At 43.4% G+C, this 21,502-nt stretch overlaps 1 protein-coding gene across 1 annotated transcript in view; it reads right to left on the bottom strand.

Moving 5' to 3' along the window:
- The window catches only part of gfra4a (GDNF family receptor alpha 4a), a 190,323-nt gene that overhangs the window by 37,177 nt on the left and 131,644 nt on the right, over positions 1-21,502 (bottom strand). The window contains exons 5-6 of the mRNA XM_068028734.1: positions 6,746-6,855; positions 5,697-5,831 (exon numbers count right to left, since the gene is read on the bottom strand). Coding sequence (XP_067884835.1) covers positions 5,697-5,831; positions 6,746-6,855 — 245 coding nt within the window. The remainder of the gene's footprint in view (positions 1-5,696; positions 5,832-6,745; positions 6,856-21,502) is intronic.

Raw genomic sequence — 21,502 nt, forward strand, 5'->3', positions numbered from 1 at the left:
ACACACACTGAAAAAAATAAAAACATTCTCTCTGCAGAGGCCTTTTACAAAAAAAGACAAAAAAATATATATTTTGGCCAAATATTTGATAATTCTTGCAGAAAAAAAAAAGATATGGAAGGATGTCAGTTGTCCCTGTTGGTCTGGCATCCGGGTACACGCAGACTGGTCACTGGGATCTTTTCTGGAGCAGTTTGTTCTGGAGATGCCAAGAATTAGTCTGGTAGGCTTTCCAGGAGAAATGTGGCATCAGGAGTTTGTTATCACACTCTGGATTCACAGGGTTTTTTCAAACAGGTAGAGAAAGAGGAACTGACACATTGGATTTCTCAGGATCTCTTAGAGAGGTGCAGGAAAGATGAAATGGGGTGGTCTTTTCAGAAAGCTACAGAACCAATTGCTTTTCAACACTGTCCATACCCCAACTGAACCAAAACAATATCTCTGAAACGAAACCAACTCCTGACCCTCAAATCGTGGCATGTCACTTCTCGGTAAACATCTTTGCCAAGTCACAAAGGTTTCTGTTGTTCATTGAGCTTAAGGCATGTGAAATCCAGTAAAGGTTTGTTTTCAAACATGACCTCTTAGTGTCCTCTCAGTGAACTTTCAACAATAAAACAAAGTCCAGCATCTATGAAATCTTCAGCCTTCCAAAATTAATCAATTGCCACAATTTAAAATATAAGTCCTCAAAAAATATTTAACAAAAAATGGAAGCACTTTCATAACAATCTACACTTTCTAATCTCTTTTACCATTTAAGAAATACTCTGCATATCTGTTCTTCCTACCAAAGTGGATAACCTCATATTTTTCCACATTATATTCCATCTGCCATGTTCTTGCCCAAATCCCCTTGAAGCAGCTTTGCATCTTCCTCACAACACATATTCCCACCTGGTTTTGTGTCATCTGCGAACTTTGAAATATTACATTAGATCTCCACATCCAAATCATTGATATATATTGTGAACAGCTGGTGCCTAAGTACTGATACTTGCAGTACCCCCTAGTCACAGCCTGCCAACGTGAGAATGACCTGTTTATTCCTGCTCCGTTTTCTGCCTGTTAACCAATCCTTAATCCATGCTAGTATATTACCTCCTATTCCATGTGCTTTAGTTTGGCTAACCAGCCTCCTGTGGGGGTCTTTATCAAAAGCCTTCTGAAAATACAAGTATACTACGTCCACCGACTCTCCTTTATCAATCCTGTTAGTAACATCCTCAAAAAACTCCAATCGGTTCGTCAAACATGATTTCCCATTCATAAATCCATGACAACTATGCCCAATCAGATCATTATTATCCAAGTGTCCATTTATCACATACTTTAGAATAGATTCTAGCATTTTCCCTACTATTGATGTCAGGCTAACAGGTCTATAGTTACATGTTTTCCCTCTCCCTCCCTTCTTAAATAGTGGGGTGACATTTGCTACCTACAAATCTGCAGGAACCATTCCAAAATCTACAGAATTTTGGAAGATGATCACCAATGCATCCACTACATTGATAGCCACCTCTTTCAACACTATGGGATGTAAAATATCAGGGACTTATCAACCTTAAGCCCCATTAATTTCTCCAACACAACCTTCTCACGAATACTAATTTTCTTCAATTCCTTGTTCTCCCTAGTCCCTTGGATCTCTAATTCTGGTAGATTTCTTGTATCTTCCTCAGTGAAGACAGAGACAAAGTAATCATTTAGCTTTTCTGCCATTTCTCCATTCCCCATTAAAAATTCTTCTGACTCTGCCTGTATTGGACCCACATTTGTCTTAGCCAAATGTTTCCTTTTACGTACCTGTAGAAGCTTTTACAGTCCTTTTTATGTTTTATTTTGCTAATTTACATTCATATTCTATTCTCCCCTTCTTTATCAGTTTCTTTGTCCTCCTTTGTTGTATTCTAAAATCCTCCCAATCCTCATGTTTACTTCTATTTCTGGCAACTTTATAGGCCTTTTCTTTTAATCTTATATAATTCGTAACTTCCTTTGTTAGCTGACTGACTTTTCTTTTTGGGTTTTTGTGCCTTGAAGGAATGTATAGTTGCTGTAAACTATGTAATAATTCTTTAAAGACTATCCATTGCCTATGTACTGTCATTCCTTTTAATGTATTTTCCCAATCCACCTCAGCCAATTAGCCCCTCATACCTTTGTTCAAATTTACACACCCTGGCTTCAGATTGAACTACCTCACTTTCAAACATAATGTAACATTCTACCATATTATGGTCACTCATCCCTAAATGTTTTTACAACAAGATTATTAATTAGCCCTTTCTCATTACATAATACGAGATCTAAAATAGCCTGTTCTCTAGTCAGTTCCTCAACATACTGTTGAAAACCATCCCAACACTCCAGAAACTCGTCCTCCACAGCATTGGTGCTCATTAGGTTTACCCAGTCTATAAGCAGATTGAACTCGCCCATGATTACGGTATTACTCATGCTACATGCTCCTTTAATCTCCTGATTAATACCATGCCCCACTACCACTACGCCTATAAACAACTCTACCAATGTTTGCTGGAACTTGCTGTTTCTTAGCTCCACCCAAACAGATTACACATTTTGTTCTTCTGATCTGAGATCCTCCCTTACTAATGTACTGAACCCATCTCTTATTATCAGCGCAACACCACCTCCTTTTCCTTTTTGCCTGTCCTTCCTAAATGTCGAATATCTTTGAATATTCAGTTCACAGTCTTGGTCACCCGAAAGCCACATTTCCGTAATGGCAATTAGATGTACCCATTTACCTCTATTTGGGCCTTTAAATCATCTACCTTGTAGTGAATGCTGTGTGCATTCAGGTAGAGTGCCCTTAATCTTGTCTTTTTGACATAATTTTGCATTCTAAGTCTAGTTGATGCTCGCCTTTGTTTTGCCTGCCTTCTAATTTCGCTTGCTACTTTTCTACCTCCTGTTACCAGCTTTATTTCCTTCCAATTTGAGTTACCCCTCAGGTTCCCATCCCCGATCAGCTAATTTAAACCCTCCCTGACAGCATTAGCAAATCTCCCTGCGAGGATATTTATTCCAGTCCTGTTATGGTGTAGCCCGTCCATCTTGTACAAGTCTCACCTGCCCCAGAACCGGTCCTAATGCCTCAGAAATCTGATGCCCTCCCTCCTACACCAATTCTCCAGTCACGTGTTGAATCGATCATTCCTCTTATTCCTATGCTCACTAGCACTAGGGGCAGCACAGTGGTGCAGTGGCTAGCACCGGACCCTCACAGCTCCAGCAACCCAGGTTCGATTCTGGGTGCTGCCTGTGTGAAGTTTGCAAGTTCTCCCTGTGACTGCGTGGGTTTCCACCGGGTGCTCCGGTTTCCTCCCACAGCCAAAAGCTTGCATTTTGATAGGTAAATTGGCCATTGTAAATTGCTCCTAGCATAGGTAGGTGGTAGGAGAATTGAGGGAATGTGGGGATGTGGTAGGGAATATGGGATTAATGTAGGATGAGTAAAAATGGGTGTTTGATGGTCGGCACAGACTCGGTGGGCCTGTTTCAGTGCTGTATCTCTCTATGACACATGGTAATGGGATTAATCCTGAGATTATTGCTCTTGAGGTCCTGCTTTTTAATTTCCTTCCTAAATCCCTAAAATCTGCTTTCAGGACCTCATCCCTCTTCCTGCCAATGGTACCAACGTGGACCATGACCTCTAGATATTCACCCTCCTCCAGAAGGATGTCCTGCAACCCCTCCATGACATCCTTTACCCTGACACCAGTGAGGCAACACACTATCCTGGAGTCACATTTACTGCCGCAGGATCAACTTTCTGATCCCCTGACTATTGAATCCCCTAATCTATTGCTCTTCTACTCTTGTTCTTCTCCTCCTATGCAGCTGAGCCACCTGTGGTGCCACAGACTTTTCTCTGGCTGCACTTCCCTGAGGAACCATCACCCGCACCAGTATCCAAAATGGAAAACTTATTAGCAAGCAAGATAGACTCAGGGGACTCCTGCACTACCTGCCTGGTTCTCTTGGACTGCCTGATGATCACCCATTCCCTTTCTGTCTGCATGCTCCTAACCTGTGGTGTGACCACCTTCCTAAATACACTATCCATATAGTCCTCGGCCTCGCAGATACACAACTGTGACTCCAGCCGCCGCTCGAGTTCCAAAACCCAGAGCTCAAGCTTCTGTAACCAGTGACACTTCTTGCAGACGTTTTCGTCTGGGACACATGGTGTGTCCATGACTTCCCACATACCACAGGGTGTTCATTCCACTTAGTCGAGCAGACCTACCATACTATAGCTTTAAAAACTATTGATTACAATTAGAATAAGTAGAATAACTTACCAGTTACTCACCAATCAGCGTCTTCCCCTGTACCGAAGTAAGAGCCAGCTACTGGAGGCTGAAAAAAGGTAGAAAAAGAAAGGAGCACCTGCCTCACTGACCAAACTCCTACTTTACACTCTGTGCATTCAAAGCAGCACTGAGGAAGCCCTAGAGTCATACAGCACAGAAACAGGCCCTTCGGCCCATCATGTCCGTGACGGCCATCAAGCACCTAACTATTCTAATCCCATTTTCCAGCACTTGGCCCATAGCCTTGTATGCTATGGCGTTTGAAGTGCTCATCTAAATACTTCTTAAATGTTATGAGGGTTCCTGCCTCTACCACCAATTCAGGCAGTGTGTTCCAGATTCCAACCACCCTCTGAGTGAAAGATTTTTTCCTCAAATCCCCTCTAAACCTCCTGCCCCTTACCTTAAATCTATGCCCCCTGGTTATTGACCCCTCCGCTAAGTGAAAATGTCTCTTCCTATCTAACCTATCAATGTCCCTCATAATTTTGTACACCTCAATCATGTCCCCCTCATCCTTCTCTGTTTTAAGGAAAACAACCCTAGCCTTTTCAGTCTCTCTTCATAGCTGAAATGCTCCAGCCCAGACAACATCCTGGTGAATATCCTCTGCACCCTCTCCAGTGCAATCACATCCTTCCTATAGTGTGGTGACCAGAACTGTACACAGTACTCCAGCTGTGACCTAACTAGCATTTTATACAGCTCCATCATAACCTCCCTGCTCTTATATTCTATGCCTCGGCTAATAAAGGCAAGTATCCCATATGCCTTCCTAACTACCTTATCTACCTGTGAGGCAAAAGAAGGTGATAAAGGGACATGCAAAGAAATGAAAGCCAGGTTCAGAGAAGATGTGAAATAAAAACAGAAAGTGCTGGAAATACTTAACAGGTCAGGCAGCATCTGTGGAGAGAAAAACAGAGTTAACGTTTCAGGTCTGTGACCTTTCATCGTCTGATGCTGCCAGACCTGCTGAGTATTTCCAGCACTTTTTGTTTTTATTTCATATTTTCAGCATCTGCAGTATTTTGCTTTTATATGAGAGGAGGTGTAAATATTTTCAGCAGAGGGGGAGGGAAGCATTGGTAATCTGGCAAAGTGAAGAGGCTGTGACCCGGGAATGTTGCGGAAGAAAGGAAGGTAGACCCCAGGGGTGTGGACCAACCCATGTGTCATGTATCAAGAGGGGAGCACAGCCCAGACCTCCTCCACTCCCGGTGCAACGACCTGCCAATGTGAGGACTGTTCTAATTTCACATTTCCAGCATCACAGTCTTTTGTTTTTGCTTTAGACGATAAATTAAATATCGGTTACTTTCTGATGTAAGCGGCCTTACTCACTGAGGCAGATATTATCCGTGAAGAGATTGAGGAAGCTCTCGCAGTCCTCTCTCTGGTTTCCGCTGCCACTGCAGGTACACCAGGGCGCTACATTAGAGCTCGAATTGTCGATGTAGTTTGGGGTGACCACAGTACCTAACAAAAGAGATAAGGAAACAAACTTAACAGCATCACAATAGATAATTTGATAGACAACTGTGGGAGACCATGAATGAGGATTACAGGTCTTGTGAGAATTGAGCTCATTAAACCTTTGATTGGTTAGGCTCCATTACTGCAGATACATTCAGAACGATGCTTCAGTGCAGGGTTAGCTACAACACACCTGCTGAAAACACACAAGGTTGTGCATTCCTGCAAGGGCATTTAGGAAAGGGGAGAAAAAAGATGAAAGAACAGCCTCTCCATGCATTAGGAATAATTTCATCACCTTGGTCTTAGTATGCATGGGCTAAAGAGGAGGGAATAGATAATCAGTGACATCCAGTGATTGCTGCTGGAAAGTGAACAGGGGAAGACAGGATCATACTGCTAATGCAGTGTCAGTCATGGTTCAGCAGTAGTACTTTCGCCTGCAAGATCTCCTGACCATTTCGAAGAGCTGACATTCTCCCCAGCATTCTGGCCAATATTTACCCCTCACTACAAAAAAGATTATCTGGTCATATCACATTGCTGTCTGTGGGACCTTGCTGTGCACAAAATTGGCTACCCCATTTCCTACCTTGCAACAGTGACTAGACTTCAAAATAACTTGAATGGCTGTAAAGTGCTTTGGAACATCTGGAAGTCATCAAAAGTGTTATATAATTGCAAGTCCTTCCCCGCCCCCCCCCCCCCCCCACCCCAATCCTCTTCACATTGTGCTTTACTCTGCATCTAACATGATGTGTCCAAACACTGGGGAATGTTTACTGCTGGCAGTGCATTCCTGAATTCAGAAGGTGTTCCATTCCCCAGCACTATCATCTTTCACCTTAACAAGCATAGAATTCAGGGCAAAAATTGAAGTCACAATGCAGCTAAAAGGCAAGGATCTTGAATCTTACCTATAATCCCAGTGTATGAGAGCAGACATGCAGCATAGTTCTCCCTGAGACAACCACTCACAGATTGTGTGGAAGGCTGACAGCTCGTTTGGAACTCTGCTAGCCTCGATCTGTCAGGGAGAAGAAAGAAAGGGAGAAATAAAAATTGGGGTTGCATGACATTTGAACCAAGGAAAAGTAAAACACCAACACTTCCTCTTCACCATACTAGTGGATATAATCTGTCACAACTTCAGGGTGATAGTTAGAATGTTTCCATCAGAAATACTTCTCTTTTACTTCATTAAAAGTGAATCAAATGCTTGTTGAAGCCCGATTTGTATTCTCAGAACACAGCGCAGAGCTACAGAATAGCACAAGGTTGTCAACTTTCGACCTAGCAAGTGTATTCCTTTGGAATTGGGTTTTAAAAGGGTCGAGCCCCCTAGTGAGACATCACCAAGTGTACAAGAAAAGACAAATGAGACTGATTGTTTTTAAAAAGCCTGTAAATTGTTGAAGGATGGACATAAATCAGAACTCGGCAGTATTCTGCAAACTCCCAGAAATAAACTGGCTTCCTCCACTTACTAATGAGTAAAACACACAGAATCAGTGATCATCCTATGGGCAGTAAAGGTCTTCAAGATAATATGGTGATTGTAAAAGTGAAGTAACTTTAACCCTACTCCCTCCCCACATTAATGAGGCAACAAGTAACTGCCATGGGGAACTGAAAGCCAGCACTCAGCCCATCCTGCATCATCAACTCCACCTCCACCACCGAGTGCATTCCCTCAGCATCCCATTCACCAACTGCTCAAGTTCTTCTGCTAAAGAGATGCAAAGAGCGAAGTATCTTCCTGTTCTGCAGAAATTCACCAAGCCTCATTCGACAGCACTTTCCAAACCCACGACCTCGACCACCTTGAAGGACAAGGGCACTAGATGCATGGGAACACCAGCACCTGCAAGTTACCATCCTGACTTGGAAATATATCACAGTTCCTTCACTGTTGCTGGGTCAAAATTGTGGAACTCCCTCTCTAACAACACTGTTGGTGTACCTGCACCACATGGACTGCAGTGATTCACGAAGGCTCACCACCACCTTCTCAAAGGCAATTAGGAATGGACAATAAATGCTGGCCTTACTAGCAATGCTCTCGCCCCCTGAACAAATAAAAAAAACTCCTTCCAGCAAACCATCTAGTCAGCAGGACCACTCTCTATGATTTCAACCTCTTGCCAATCCTCACTGTTTCTTCAACTAATGTACTAACAACTTCTACTTTGGGGCCTGACCCTCAAGACATTAATGAGCTATATTATTTCCTTTTTTTTTAATTGTTTAATTATTTCCAAACTGTAACCAATAATAAGTAATATGTAACAATACAGTTAGTTTCCTTCCCACTCCCCTCCTTCCTCCCATTGGTTTCGACTCATTCCTCTGCCAGAGTGCAGGACAGGAATGTGCCATAGAATAGAATCACAGAATGGTTACAGCACAGAAGGAGGCCATTTGGCCCTTCAAGTCCGTGCCAACTTTTTGCAAGAATAATTTAGCTAGTCCCACACCCCCGCCCTTTCCCTGTGGCCCTACAGATTTTTTATCTGCAGGTACTTATCCAATTCCCTTTTGAAAGCCACGATTGAATCCACCTTCAGTAAGGAGGGATGATATCTTAGAAGGTTCCTCAAATGAAGCCATATGGGTAGAACCTAAAAACAAAAAGGGGGCAATCACTCGGCTGGGAGTGTACTACAGGCCTCCAAACAGTTAGGGAGAGATAGAGGAGCAGATATGTAGGCAAATCTCAGAGATGTGTAAAAATAATAGGGTAATAATAGTAGAGGATTTCAAATTCCCCAATATTAACTGGGATAGTCTTAGTGCAAAAGGCTTAAAGGGGGCGGAATTCTTAAAGCGCATGTAGGAGAGGTCAGGGCCAACATGTTCCCGTAAAGGTGAAGGATAGGGCCAACAAGTCCAGGGAACCCTGGATGTTAAGGGATATAGAGAATTGGATAAGGGAAAAAAAGGAGGCTTATGGTAGATTCAGAGTGCTGAAAACAGCGGAGGCCCTAAAGGACTATAGAAAGTGTAGGGGGATACTTAAAAAAGTAATTAGGAGAGCAAAGAGGGGTCATGAATAAACACTGGTGGGCAAGATAAAGGAAAATCCTAAGGCATTTTATAAGTATATTAAGGGCAAGAGGATAACCAGGGAAAGAGTAGGGCCCATTAGGGACCAAAGTGCCAATCTGTGTGTGGAGCCAGAGGATGTAGGTGAGATTTTAAATGATTACTTTTCATCTGTGTTCACTATGGAGAAGGACGATGTAGGTGTAGAGATCAGGGAGGGGGATTGTGATATACTCGAACAAATTAGCATTGAAAGGGAGGAGGTATTAGTAGTTTTAGCGGGCTTAAAAGTGGATAAGTCCCCAGGCCCAGATGAGATGTATCCCAGGCTCCTATGTAAGGCAAGGGAGGAGATTGCAGGGGCTCTGACACAAATTTTCAAATCCTTTCTGGCCACAGGAGAGGTGCCAGAGGATTGGAGGACAGTGAATGTGTCCCATTATTCAAGAAGGTTAGCAGGGATAAACCAGGTAATTACAGGCCAGTGAGTCCAACATCAGTGGTAGGGAAACTATTGGAAAAAATTCTGAGGGACAGGATTAATCTCCACTTGGAGAGGCAGGGATCAATCAAGGATAGTCAACATGCCTTTGTCAGGGGGAGATCATGTCTAGCAAACTTGACTGAATTTTTCGAGGAGCTGACTACGTGTTTAGATGAGGGTAAAGCAGTTGATGTATTCTACATGGACTTCAGGTTTGCTTTTGATAAGGTCCCACATGGGAGATTGGTCAAGAAGGTAAGAGCTGAATGGGTCCAAGGCAATTTGGCAAATTGCATCCAAAATTGGCTTAGTGGCAGGAGGCAGAGGATGATGGTCGAGGGTTGTTTTTGCAATTGGAAGCTTGTGACCAGTGGTGCAATGCAAGGATCGGTGCTGGAACCCTTGTTGTTTGTAATGTACATTAATGATTTCGATGTGATTATAGGAGGTATGATCAGTAAATTCTCAGATGACATGAAAATTGGTCGTGTCTTATATAGTGAGGAGGAACGCCTTAGATTACAGGATGATATAGATGGGCTGGGAAGATTGGCAGAGCAGCAGCAAATGGAATTTAATCCTGAGAAGTGTGAGGTGATGCATTTTGGGAGGACTAACAAGGCAAGGGAATATACAATGGATGGTAGGATCCTAGGAAGTACAGAAGGTCAGAAGGACCTTGGTGTACTTGTCCATAGATCACTGAAGGCAGCAGCACAGGTAGATAAGGTGGTTAGGAAGGCATATGGGATACTTGCCTTTATTAGCCGAGGCATAGAATATAAGAGCAGGAAGGTTATGATGGAGCTGTATAAAACGCTAGTTCGGCCACAGCTGAGTACTGTGTACAGTTCAGGGCATCACACTATAGGAAGGATGTGATTACGCTGGAGAGGGTACAGAGGAGATTCACCAGGATGTTGCCTGGGCTGGAGCATTTCAGCTATGAAGAGAGACTGAAAACGCTAGGGTTGTTTTCCTTAGAGCAGAGAAGGTTGAGGGGGGACCTGATTGAGGTGTACAAAATTATGAGGGACATAGATAAGTTAGATAGAAAGAAACTTTTTCCCTTAGCAGAGAACCAGGGGCATAGATTTAAGGTAAGGGGCAGGAGGTTTAGAGGGAATTTGAGGAAAAATGTTTACACCCAGAGGCGGGTTGGAATCTGGAACACACTGCCTGAAAGAGGTTTTAGAGGCAGGAACCCTCACAACATTTAAGAAGTATTTAGATGAGCACTTGAAATGCCATAGCATACAAAGCTAAGGGCCAAGTGCTGGAAAATGGGATTAGAATAGATAGGTGCTTGATGGCCAGCACAGACACGATGGGCCGAATGGTCTGTTTCTGTGCTATATAACTCTGTGACTCTTCACCACACTCCTCAGGCAGTGGATTCCAGATCCAAACTACTCACTGTATAAAAATGTTTTTCCTCATGTCAGCTTTGGTTCTTTTGTCAATCACCTTAAATCTGTGTCCTCTGGTTTTCGATTGCTCCGCCAATGGGAACAGTTTCTATCTATCTACTCTGTCTCGATCGCTCATGATTTTGAACACCTCTATCAAATTTCCTCTCAGCCTTCTCTTCTCTGTGGAGATCTCCAATCAATCCACGTAACTGAAGTCCCTCATCCCTGGAACTATTCTCATAAATCTTTTCTGCACCCTGTCCAAAGCTCACATCCTTCCTCAAGCGTGGTGTCCAGAATTGAATGCAATACTCCAGCTGATACCATGCCAGTGTTTTATAAAGGTTCATCACAACTTTGCCTTTGTACTCCATGCTTCTATTTATAAAACCCAAGATTCCATATGCCTTTTTAACCAGTTTCTCCTTTTTGGCTTTCAACACCTTGCCTGGGAAGTGGCAAAAGCAATCAATGTAAAAGTCTAGTTGCACCACCAACCAGATATTATTCGTATTTATTTATTTCATTCGTTCATGGGATGTGGGTATCGCTGGTTAGAACAGCATTTATTGCCCCATCCCTAATTGCCCTTGAGAAGGTGGTGGTGAGCTGCCTTCTTGAACCGCTGCAGTCCATGGGAGGTAGGTACACCCACAGTGCTGTTAGGAAGGGAGTTCCAGGATTTTGACCAAGCGGCAGTGAAGGAACAGCGATATAATTCCAAGTCAGGATGGTGTGTGGCTTGGAGGGGAACTTGAAGGGGGTGATGTTCCCATGCATCTGCTGCCCTTGACCTGGATGGTACAGGTGACAGCTTTGAAAGGTGCTGTCGAAGGAGTCTTGGTGAGTTGCTGCAGTGCATCTTGTATATGGGACACACTGCTGCCACTGTTCATCAGTGGTGAAGGGAGTGAATGTTGAAGGTGGTAAATGGGGTGCCAATCAAGCAGGCTGCTTTGTCCTGGATGCTGTCATGTTTCCTAAGTGTTGTTGGAGCCACACTTATCCTGGCATGTGTGTCTTTGAGCTTAGGGTACTGTTACTGTCAAATGAGAGGTAGATGCCAGCTGTTTTTCCTCATGGTGGGACCAACTGAGCCACAGCTGAAACAAGGAAGAAGAAAACAAAAATGGGCCAGAATTTACTGTAGCAGGCCAGTGAACAGCACCCGCCAATTGTTAAACATTTAATTTCCATGAGCTTTTGCACAGCAAGTTGCTGTGAGTGGGAGATGGAAACAGTGTGGCACCCTCTACAGGGCAAGCAACTTTGTGTCTCCTGAACCAATCAGATTGAAGATTGCGACACGCAATCTGAACGAGGAAGTGCAACTCAGAAAAGTAAATTCAATGTCAAATGAGGTACAGAAAGCAAAATAAAGAGATGGAAAGAAAAAATGAATTAAGAAAGAGAGAAGAGACAGAAAGAAAAAGTAAAAAAAAAAAATGAAAATAACTCCCAACAATTGAGGCTGAAGGAATGAGACGCTATAACAACAAATTATATTTATTTAGCACCTTTAATGCAATAAAACATCTCAAGGTGTTTCACAGCAGTGTTATAAAACAAAATTTGAGACTGAGCCACATAAGGATATTAGGGCTAATGACCTAAACCTTGGTCAAAGAAGTAGATTTGAAGGAGCATCTTAAAGGAAGAAAGTGAGGTAGGGAGGTGGAAAGGTATAAGGAGGGAGTTCCAGAGCTAGGCAACTGAAGGAATGACCACCAATGGTGAAGCATTTAACATTCGGGATGCTCAAGAGGCCAGAATTAGATGAGTGCAAATATCTTGGAGGGTTGTGGGGCTGGAGGAGGTTACAAGTAGGGAGGGGTGAGGTCATGGAAGGATTTGAAAACAAGGATGAGAATTTTAAAACCGTGTTACTTGACCAGGGAGCAGCAAAGGATAAGAGAGAGAGAGAGAGCAGGGGAAGTGCACAGACCTGGCGAGAGGGTTCAGGGGATGGAGGTGGCAACCTGGAGGTGGGAAGTGGCGACCTGGAGCTGCTCCCTTCGCACACCTGGAGGACAAGATCACACCTACGTTTGTGGTGATCCAGGCCCTGCTGGTTGGTACTTTCAACATCAACAACAACATCAAGAGCTAATGGCTAAGGGAGTAAATCCGACAAAATCAGAGTGGAATCCTATTAGGCAGTTGGTGTTTCCCTCAAGTTAGCACCTTCCGGCAACTCCTGCAACCGAATAGGCCTCTGACTTTCATTAGGCTTTTGTCTTTCCTCTGGACACCAGCCTACGAGGTCGAGAGGGGAGTGCAGATGCTAGGCAAGTCTTCACCTCCTAAAAACATGCCTAGGCTATGTAGCAAACAAAGAAAGGTAACCTTTTGGCTTGGAAGCTGGAAGACTATGTGCCCTGGAATGAATCAGAATCACAGAATGGTTCGGTGCAGAAGGAGGCCATTCGGCTCATTGTGTCTGCACCGGCTCTCCGAAAGATCAATTCACTTAGTGCCATTTGTTACGAGTTAAAGTCCTCAGCGTACCACCCACAGACACAAGGGGCTTTAGAACGGTACCATCAGACCCTCAAAACCATGATCAGGGCATACTGTCATGAATATCCCCATGATTGGCATAAAGGGTTGGAATTTCTTTTGTTTGCCACGAGGGATTCACCTAATGAGTCTACCTGTTTTCGTCCTTTTGAATTTGTTTATGGACATGAGACAAGAGGTGCTCTAAAACTAATCAAAGAAAAGTTTATAGAACAGAGGGACGAATCTTCCGTGTTAGATTACGTATCCGTGTTCCGGCAGCGGCCGCGAGAGTCTGCAAAGTAGCTCAGGAACACCTTGAAGCTTCCCAAACAACCATGAAGAAATGGGCAGACCAGCGTGCCAAGACCCAAATATTTCAACTAGGGAATGAGGTGTTACTATTACTGCCTTCACAGGATGAACTGCTGAAAGCACAGTTCAGTGGTCCATATAAAGTGGTCAGAGGAATTGGTAAATTGTTTGATTGGCACCCAGATCGCCGGAAAAAGAATCGGCTATGTCATATCAATATGATGAAACAATATCACTGCCGGGAGGTGGATAAGCAAGCACAGGTACGTCAGGTAGTAAGAACAGTGAAGGATGAAAGAAATAGTGAGGATGAGGCAGAAGGAGGCCTCGACAATTCCCAAACTGAACCTCCTACTATCTGGTTAGCTAACACAGAATTGTTAGGGAGATTGGACACTATGCTTTCATATTTAGGTGCAGAACAACATGAAGCCCTAACAAGACTACTCACAGCATTTAAAGGAGTCTGTAGGAATAAATCAGTATGTACAACCTTACCCATACATGATGTGGATGTAGGGGAAGCCTTTCCTATAATACAGCATCCTTATCGCTTAAGTCCAGAGAAACAGGCCCAGGTGAAAGCAGAAATCAAATAGATGTTGGAAAATCACATAATTGAACTCAGCGAAAGTAGCTGGTACCCAGTAGTATTAGCACCTAAACCTGACAGTTCAGTACATTCTGCACAGACTACAGAAAATTTAATGCAGTAACAATGGCAGACTCCTACCCAATTCCACGCTTGGAAGACTGTATTGACATAGTTGACAGTGCCATGTTTCTTACAAAAATAGATTTGTTACAGGGATACTAGCAGGTTCCTTTAATACCATGAGCTAAAGAAATATTGGTCTTTGTCACACCAGATGGTCTTTTCCAAAGCCAAGTGATGCCATTCGGGCTAAAAAATGCCCCAGCAACTTTCCAGAGACTAATGAACCAAGTGGTAACCGGTGTTCCTAACTATGATTTACCTTGGTGATGTGCTGGTATACAGTGACACTTGGAAGGACTACTTGGAACAACTAGAAGCTCTGTTTAGAAAATTACAGTTGGCTGATTTGGTGATAAAGCTTGGCAAAAGTGAATTTGCAAAAGCGCAGGTAACCTACCTAGGGCATATAGTAGGGCAAGGACAAGTGTTGCCAAGAACAACAAAAGTACAAGCATTGATGGAGTTCCCTGCCCCTAAGACTAAGTACCAAATTTCAGCACTATAATTGCTCCACTGACGGATTTGCTACAAAAAAGAAAATCAAGGTAGCGTAGTCAGAGGAGTACCAAGCATCTTTTGAGAGGCTCAAAGCCATTTTGATTAATGAACCAGTGTTGGCTTCTCCAAATTTCATTAAGCCCTTCAAAGCAGCAATTGATGCTTGTGACCTGGGGGGTTGGTGCAGTCCTGTTACAAGAAGATGAATTGTGCATAGAAAGACCAATGGGCTACTTTTCCAAAAAGCTAAATCAACACCAAAAGAGATATTCAAAAATGGAAAAAGAAACCCTAGGCTTACTACTAGCTCTGAAGCATTTTGAAGTCTAAGTCAGCCATGACTACAGAGAGACACTGGTATATACTGATCATAATCCCCTAGGATTTGTGGAAAAATTCAAAAACCAGAATGCCAAAGATGATACAAAGCAGAACTGTATTAGTTACATGTAAAGAGTGAATGAGTCTGCAAATGTGTTTTAATATTTTTTTCATGTTTTTTTCCCGCACTTTGTAATGAAACATATTTAAAAATGGCATTTCATTCCTCCATGGCTGGAGGTGTTATGAAAGTGCTTCCATTTTTTACATTTTTTTGAGGACTGTTGCTGTTTTAGAATTGAGGAGATGGATGCATTTAAGACTGAAGAGATTCCATGGATGTGATTTTTTTTTAAAGGTCAACCGAAGGACTTTAGGACACTTAAGGTTTTGTTTGAAAACAAACTTTTGCTGGATGGCACATGCTTTAAGCTAAATAAACAACAGAAGCCTTGGTGACTTGGGGTAGTTGTTTATAGAGAAGTGACATGCCAAGCTTTGTGGTGGTCAGGAGGTTTTGACTTTCTGGTTGGGGTGTGGACTGTTTTGAATGTCAGTTGGGTTTGTAGCCTGTTGAAATAAACACCCATCTCATCTTCCTTGATCTCTTTGAGAGACCCTGCAAAAATTCCAGTGATAGCTAAAACCCCTGATGCCGCATTTCTCCTGAGAAGTTCCTGGAAAGCCTGCCTTTTAATTCTTGATGCCGCCTGAAAGAATCTGTTCCAGAAAAGATCCCAGTGACCCATCTACATGTACTTGGATGGCAGTCTGTATGTCAATTCGGACACAGCATATCTTATCCTTTTTCTTTAAGAATTCATGCGTATTTGGCTAAAGTATTCTTTTTTTGTCCTTTTTTTGTAAAAGACCTCTGCAGATAATTTTTTTTTTACCTAACAGATATGTGTGTGTGTGTGCATGTGTGTTAGGTATCTAGAAGGGAATATCTATTTACATTCATATTTCAAACTGTGTGTTAATGCTCCGCATCTTTACTGGATAAGTCTTGGTTTATAATAAACTGATAATTTTTGTTGTTTATTAAAGAAAGCTGGTTGGTGTATTTTATTCTGGGATAAAGAGTAGAGTCTATGATTGACCATATCAGTAACTGGGTAAACATTTAAATATATGTTGTGACCTGTGGAGAAGTGGAACTAGAGAAAGACAGTGCACTCCCCATGCCTCAGTCATAACACATTCCCCCGCCTTTTCCCCGTAACCCTGCACATTCTTCATTTTCATATAACAGTCTAATTCTCTTTTGAATGCTGCAATTAAACCGCCTCTACCACACTCTCAGGCAGCAGATTCCGGACATGAATAACGACCCACACTCTACAGCAAGTGGACGCAAGACAGCCCTGATTGACCGTGAGCTACGCAAGCTTGGTATCGACATTGCTGCTCCACATGAAACCAGATTAACCGATACAGGCTCTATTCGAGAGGTTCATTATACCTTCTACTGGCATGGAAAGGATGCTGAAGATCACTGCAAGCGTGGCGTAGGCTTCGCAGTGAGCAATCAGCTGACAGTCAATTGAGTCACCAGTAGCAAACTTGGAGTGCCTCATCTCCCTGCGGTTATCATCTGATGGAGGCACAGTCAACATCATATGGGTCTATACACCAACTCTGAATGCCAACATCTCAGATAAAGAGCATTTCTATGATTCCCTCGGTAACGATCTGAGGAACATCCCAAATGGCGAGAGGCTATTCATCCTGGGTGACTTCAACGCATGTGTTGGGGCAGACAGTGATTCATGGCCAACGTGCCACGGTTGTCATGGGGTGGGCAAGATCAACGATAACGGACAACACCTTCTTGAGCTTTGTGCCCTGAATGAACTCTACATCACCAACACCTTCTTCCAGGGCAGACATTGCCACAAGGTATCATGGCATTACCCAAGGTCTGGACATTGGCACCAACTAGACCTAGTCATCACGAGGAGGCGCGATTTGCCTACCATACCTACCGTAGCACAGTTTGCAACATTGACCACTCTCTTATCAGCAGCAGATGAAGGTGCAACCTCCCAAACGCGACGGCCCACCAAGTATCAACATCTCTTGCACAAGCAATGATGCCAAATACCAGCACTTTGCACTGTGGCTAGAATGTTTGCTACCCACCAAAGCCTTAATGGGAAGCATTGATGCCGGCAGCGATGAAGCTTGGAAGTCACGAAGCTCAAATAAAAGCAAAATACTGCAAATGCTCCAAATCTGAAATGAAAACAAGAATTGCTAGAAATACTCATCAGGTCTGGCAGCATCTGCGGAGAGAGAAGCTCACTGACCTGAAACGTTAACTCTGCTTCTCTCTCCACAGATGCTGCCAGACCTGCTGAGTATTTCCAGCATTTCTTGTTTTTAAGTCACTAAGCTGAATCATCTATGAAGCAGCAGAAGCATAATTTGGTAAAGGGGGAACCCACAACAGGGACTGGTTTGAGACCTACTCAGCTGAGATCATATTTGTCATTGATGCGAAAAACAAAGCCAATATGATGTGTAACATAAACCCAACAGCTAAGACAGTGCACAACCTTAAAGTAGCCAAGACAGCTGTGAAAAGGACAGAGAGATACTATGCAAAAAAACACTGGATCAACTTATGTTAAGAAATCCAAACTGCATGTGACAAAGGAAATCTATGGGCTATGGGATCAAGAGGGCACTTGGCCCTGCCATCACCAAAGTCAGCAGATGATGAAGTACTCACCAATAGAAGTACTCACAAACAGATGTCCTGCTGGGCTGAGCACTACTGTGATCTGTACTCCTGTGAGTCAGACATCTCCCAGTCTGCGCTTGACACTCTCCTATAGCTTCCTTTCATGGATGAGTTAGACGAAGAACCCTCATCACTGGAGCTCGAGAAGGCCACAGACCGCCTAGTGAACAGAAGGGGACCCGGGAAGGATGGAATCCCAGCTGATCTGCTCAAGCACGGGAAGTCCCATCTATTGCCACAGTTTTATGACCTTCTCCTTCTCTGCTGGAAAGTAGCCTGTCTTCCACAGGAGGTGTGTGATGCCAAAATCATCACACTATACAAAAACAACAGTGACAGAGGAGACAGCAACAACTACAGAGGCATCTCACTGCTTAGCATCACAGGGAAGGCATTTGCCAGGGTCATATTTAAAAGACTCCGTTTACTTGCAGACCGAGTGCGCCCGGAAGCACAGTGCAGTTTCCGTGCTTGGGAGATCTACAGTGGACATGATCTTCTCCACACGCCAGCTCCAAGACAAGTGGAGATCTCACTATGGTATTCAACATCATCAGCAGAGCAAAGCTCTCCAAGCTTTTAGGTAAAATTGTCTGTCCACCAAAGCTCCTAAATCTCATCTGCTCCTTCCATGACAACATGCACTACACTGTACAGTTTGATGGCTCCACTTCTGACAGTTTCGGAGTGAAGAATGGAGTGAAACAAGGTTGTGTCTGAGCCCCCCACTCTGTTTGGCATCTTCTTCTCCATTCTCCTGACCTTTGCCTTTCCTGCAGATTTGGAAGGATACTACCTGAACACTAGGTCAGACAGCAAGCTCTACAATCTATCAAAGCTGAAAGTGAAGACAAAAACACATCACATCCTGATCAGAGAACTCCTCTACGCTGATGATGCTGTGCTAGTTGCTCGGACGTAAACTTAGCTACAAAGATTCATGGACTGTCTCTCCCATGCCTGTAACTTGTTCTCCTTGATTATAAACATAATGAAAACAGTGGTCATGGGACCAGGTGTTACATCTCTGCCCCTGATCACATTAAATAACACCCCACTGGAAGTGGTTAGCAAATTCTGCTACCTTGGGTCCACGGTGACAGACAATCTGTCCCTTGATGCAGAGCTTGATACAAGCATAAGGAAAGCAGCTACCACCTTTGGCTGACTCGCAAAACATGCATGAGATAAACCAAGCTGACCCTTTGGACTAAGTTGATGGTTTATAAGGCCTGTATTCTCAGCACCTTGCTGTATGGCTGTGAAACTTGGGTGACTTACAGTTACCAGGAAAAGAAGCTCAATAATTTCCATCTTCCCTGTCTGAGGCACATTATGGGTATATCCTGGCAGGACAGAATAACAAATGTGGCAGTCCTCTCAAAGGCAGAGCTCCCGATTGTGTTTGCACTAATCAAACAGTGGCAGCTTCAGTGGATCGGACACTTCACAGGATGGAAGATGGTCGTATACCCAAGGGCCTTCTGTATGGTGAGGTAGCCAAGGCCAGATGACCATTGGGGCACCTAAAGCTCTGCTTCAAGGAAGCTTGAAAATGTGACATGAAGGCCCTAAACATTGACTACCGCACCTGGGAGTCACGAGCTGGTGAGAGAGGGAAATGGCGACACATCTTGTGGACTGGTATGCACTATCACAATGACCCATTGCTGCAGCAGCTTGGCAACAGGTACCAACATCAAAAACAAAAACTCAGAGCGTCACTTGGCAACTTCACATGTGCCACAAGTGGCAGAACCTGCCTCTCAAGGATTGGTCTTCACAGCCATTAGCAAAGGTGCACCATCTTTTGTAGCTGGAAGGATGCCAACATTTGACCAGGAGCCAATGTAGCTCAGCGAGCACAGCAGTGACAATTGAATGTGACTTGGTGCAAGTTGGGACACAGGCAACAGAGTTTTGGATGACCTCAAGTTTACAGAGAGTAGAATTTGGGAGACCAGCAGGAGTGCGTTGTAATAGTCAAGTCTAGAATGAGGGTTTCAGCTGCAGATGAGCTGAGGCAGGGGCAAAGTCAGGTGATGTTACAGAGGTGGAAATAGGCAGTCTTAGTGATGGCGCAAGTATGTGGTCAGAAACACATCTAACACTTTTCAGCCCCAGAGAGGCTTGGCAGTAATCAAGACTTTTCATGCTGTTAAAATAGATTTGAGAGAGGGAGTTCAAAATCATGAACGGTTTGGCTAGCGTACATAAGGAAAACGGTTTCCAGTGACAGAAGGGTCAATAACCAGAGCACACAGATTTAAGGTGATTGGGAAAAGAACCAGAGGACACATTTTATTTACACAGTCAGTCTGATCTGGATTGTACTGAAAAGGTGGTGGAAGCAGATTCACAAAAAAACATTCAAAAGAGAATTGGATAAATAATTGAAGGGGAAAAAATTACTGGGCTTTGGGGCAAGAGCAGGGGAGGGGGACTAACTGGAAAGCTCTACCAAAGTGATCACACAGGAACAAGGGGCTGAATGGCCTTGTTCTGTGCTGCATCATTCTATGATTCTATGACAAAGGGTACTTAGACTGGAATGAATAAGCCCTAACTTCCTGTTGTGAATTTAGCTCATATTTACCACACGAGTAAGGAACTTCATGCTATTCGACACATTTGAATGGTGAGGCAGATAGCAAGATGCCATTTTCAGAAAGCTAATGGTGGAACTGTGCATGTCGGACATTAACTTCCAGATTTTCATGTTTAACCACTCATCTGCCCTCTCCTGACGTTGCTGTGAAATTGGTGCATAAATAAATGTGAGCACCATTAGCCTCACTCTTATTTTGACAGGAAATTCTGGCCCATCGATACAAGTAAACTTATATTTCACGCCAGAGAAGAGGTTAATAGTTTCTTCCCTCCCGCTGGAATCTGAGTGCTTTTCTTTCTAACTGCTTTTCAGCAGTTTGATGAAATGGTGATAAAGGAGCTGTTCGAATGCAGCCTTCAAGTGCAGTGCCTCTTCACAGTGATGCATGTCTCCTTTTATTCCACAGAGGGATCCTCTGACCCCTCCAAGCTCTCCTCACTTGGGATTTACTATCTGGAAAGCACGTGGCCACAAACACAAAATAATATTCCTGCTCTACTGTTGTTGGAAACGAATCATGAATCATATTTAGGTCAGATCTCTGGGGTTTACAAATTCAATTGAAAAGCAGTCCTTGGAAAACCTAACCACCTATGGACCACAATAACTGTTCAAAGAAAAAAGGCCTCCAATTTCGATGAAAAGATCTATTACATTGGAAATCTCAAATACTCAGTTCTATGGGAAACATCTGGAGATATATTTTTTTGTCAGTCCCTTTGGACTATCAGGAGTAAGATGAGAAGAGCAAGCTTAAATAGTTTCAATGGTGAAGCAGTAAATTAACATATGCACGAAATAAATAAGATATAGATATGCTAACTGCACACTCATTCCTCACTTCTCTCAATGCTCTCCTTCAAGGTTGGAGCAGGGTAATTTTAACCTAACCCATTCACAGACAGGCTCTGCTACCTGATATTATTTCTTATTGAGTTTAGCAGGAGGAATGGGGCGGTTTGCAAATGATCCGATCCCACCAGGCGGGTCAGGGAAATAGGAACAGGAATAAGCCATTTAAC

Source organism: Heterodontus francisci, chromosome 1 (assembly GCF_036365525.1).
Source record: "Heterodontus francisci isolate sHetFra1 chromosome 1, sHetFra1.hap1, whole genome shotgun sequence".
In the NCBI taxonomy this organism is placed as follows: domain Eukaryota; kingdom Metazoa; phylum Chordata; class Chondrichthyes; order Heterodontiformes; family Heterodontidae; genus Heterodontus; species Heterodontus francisci.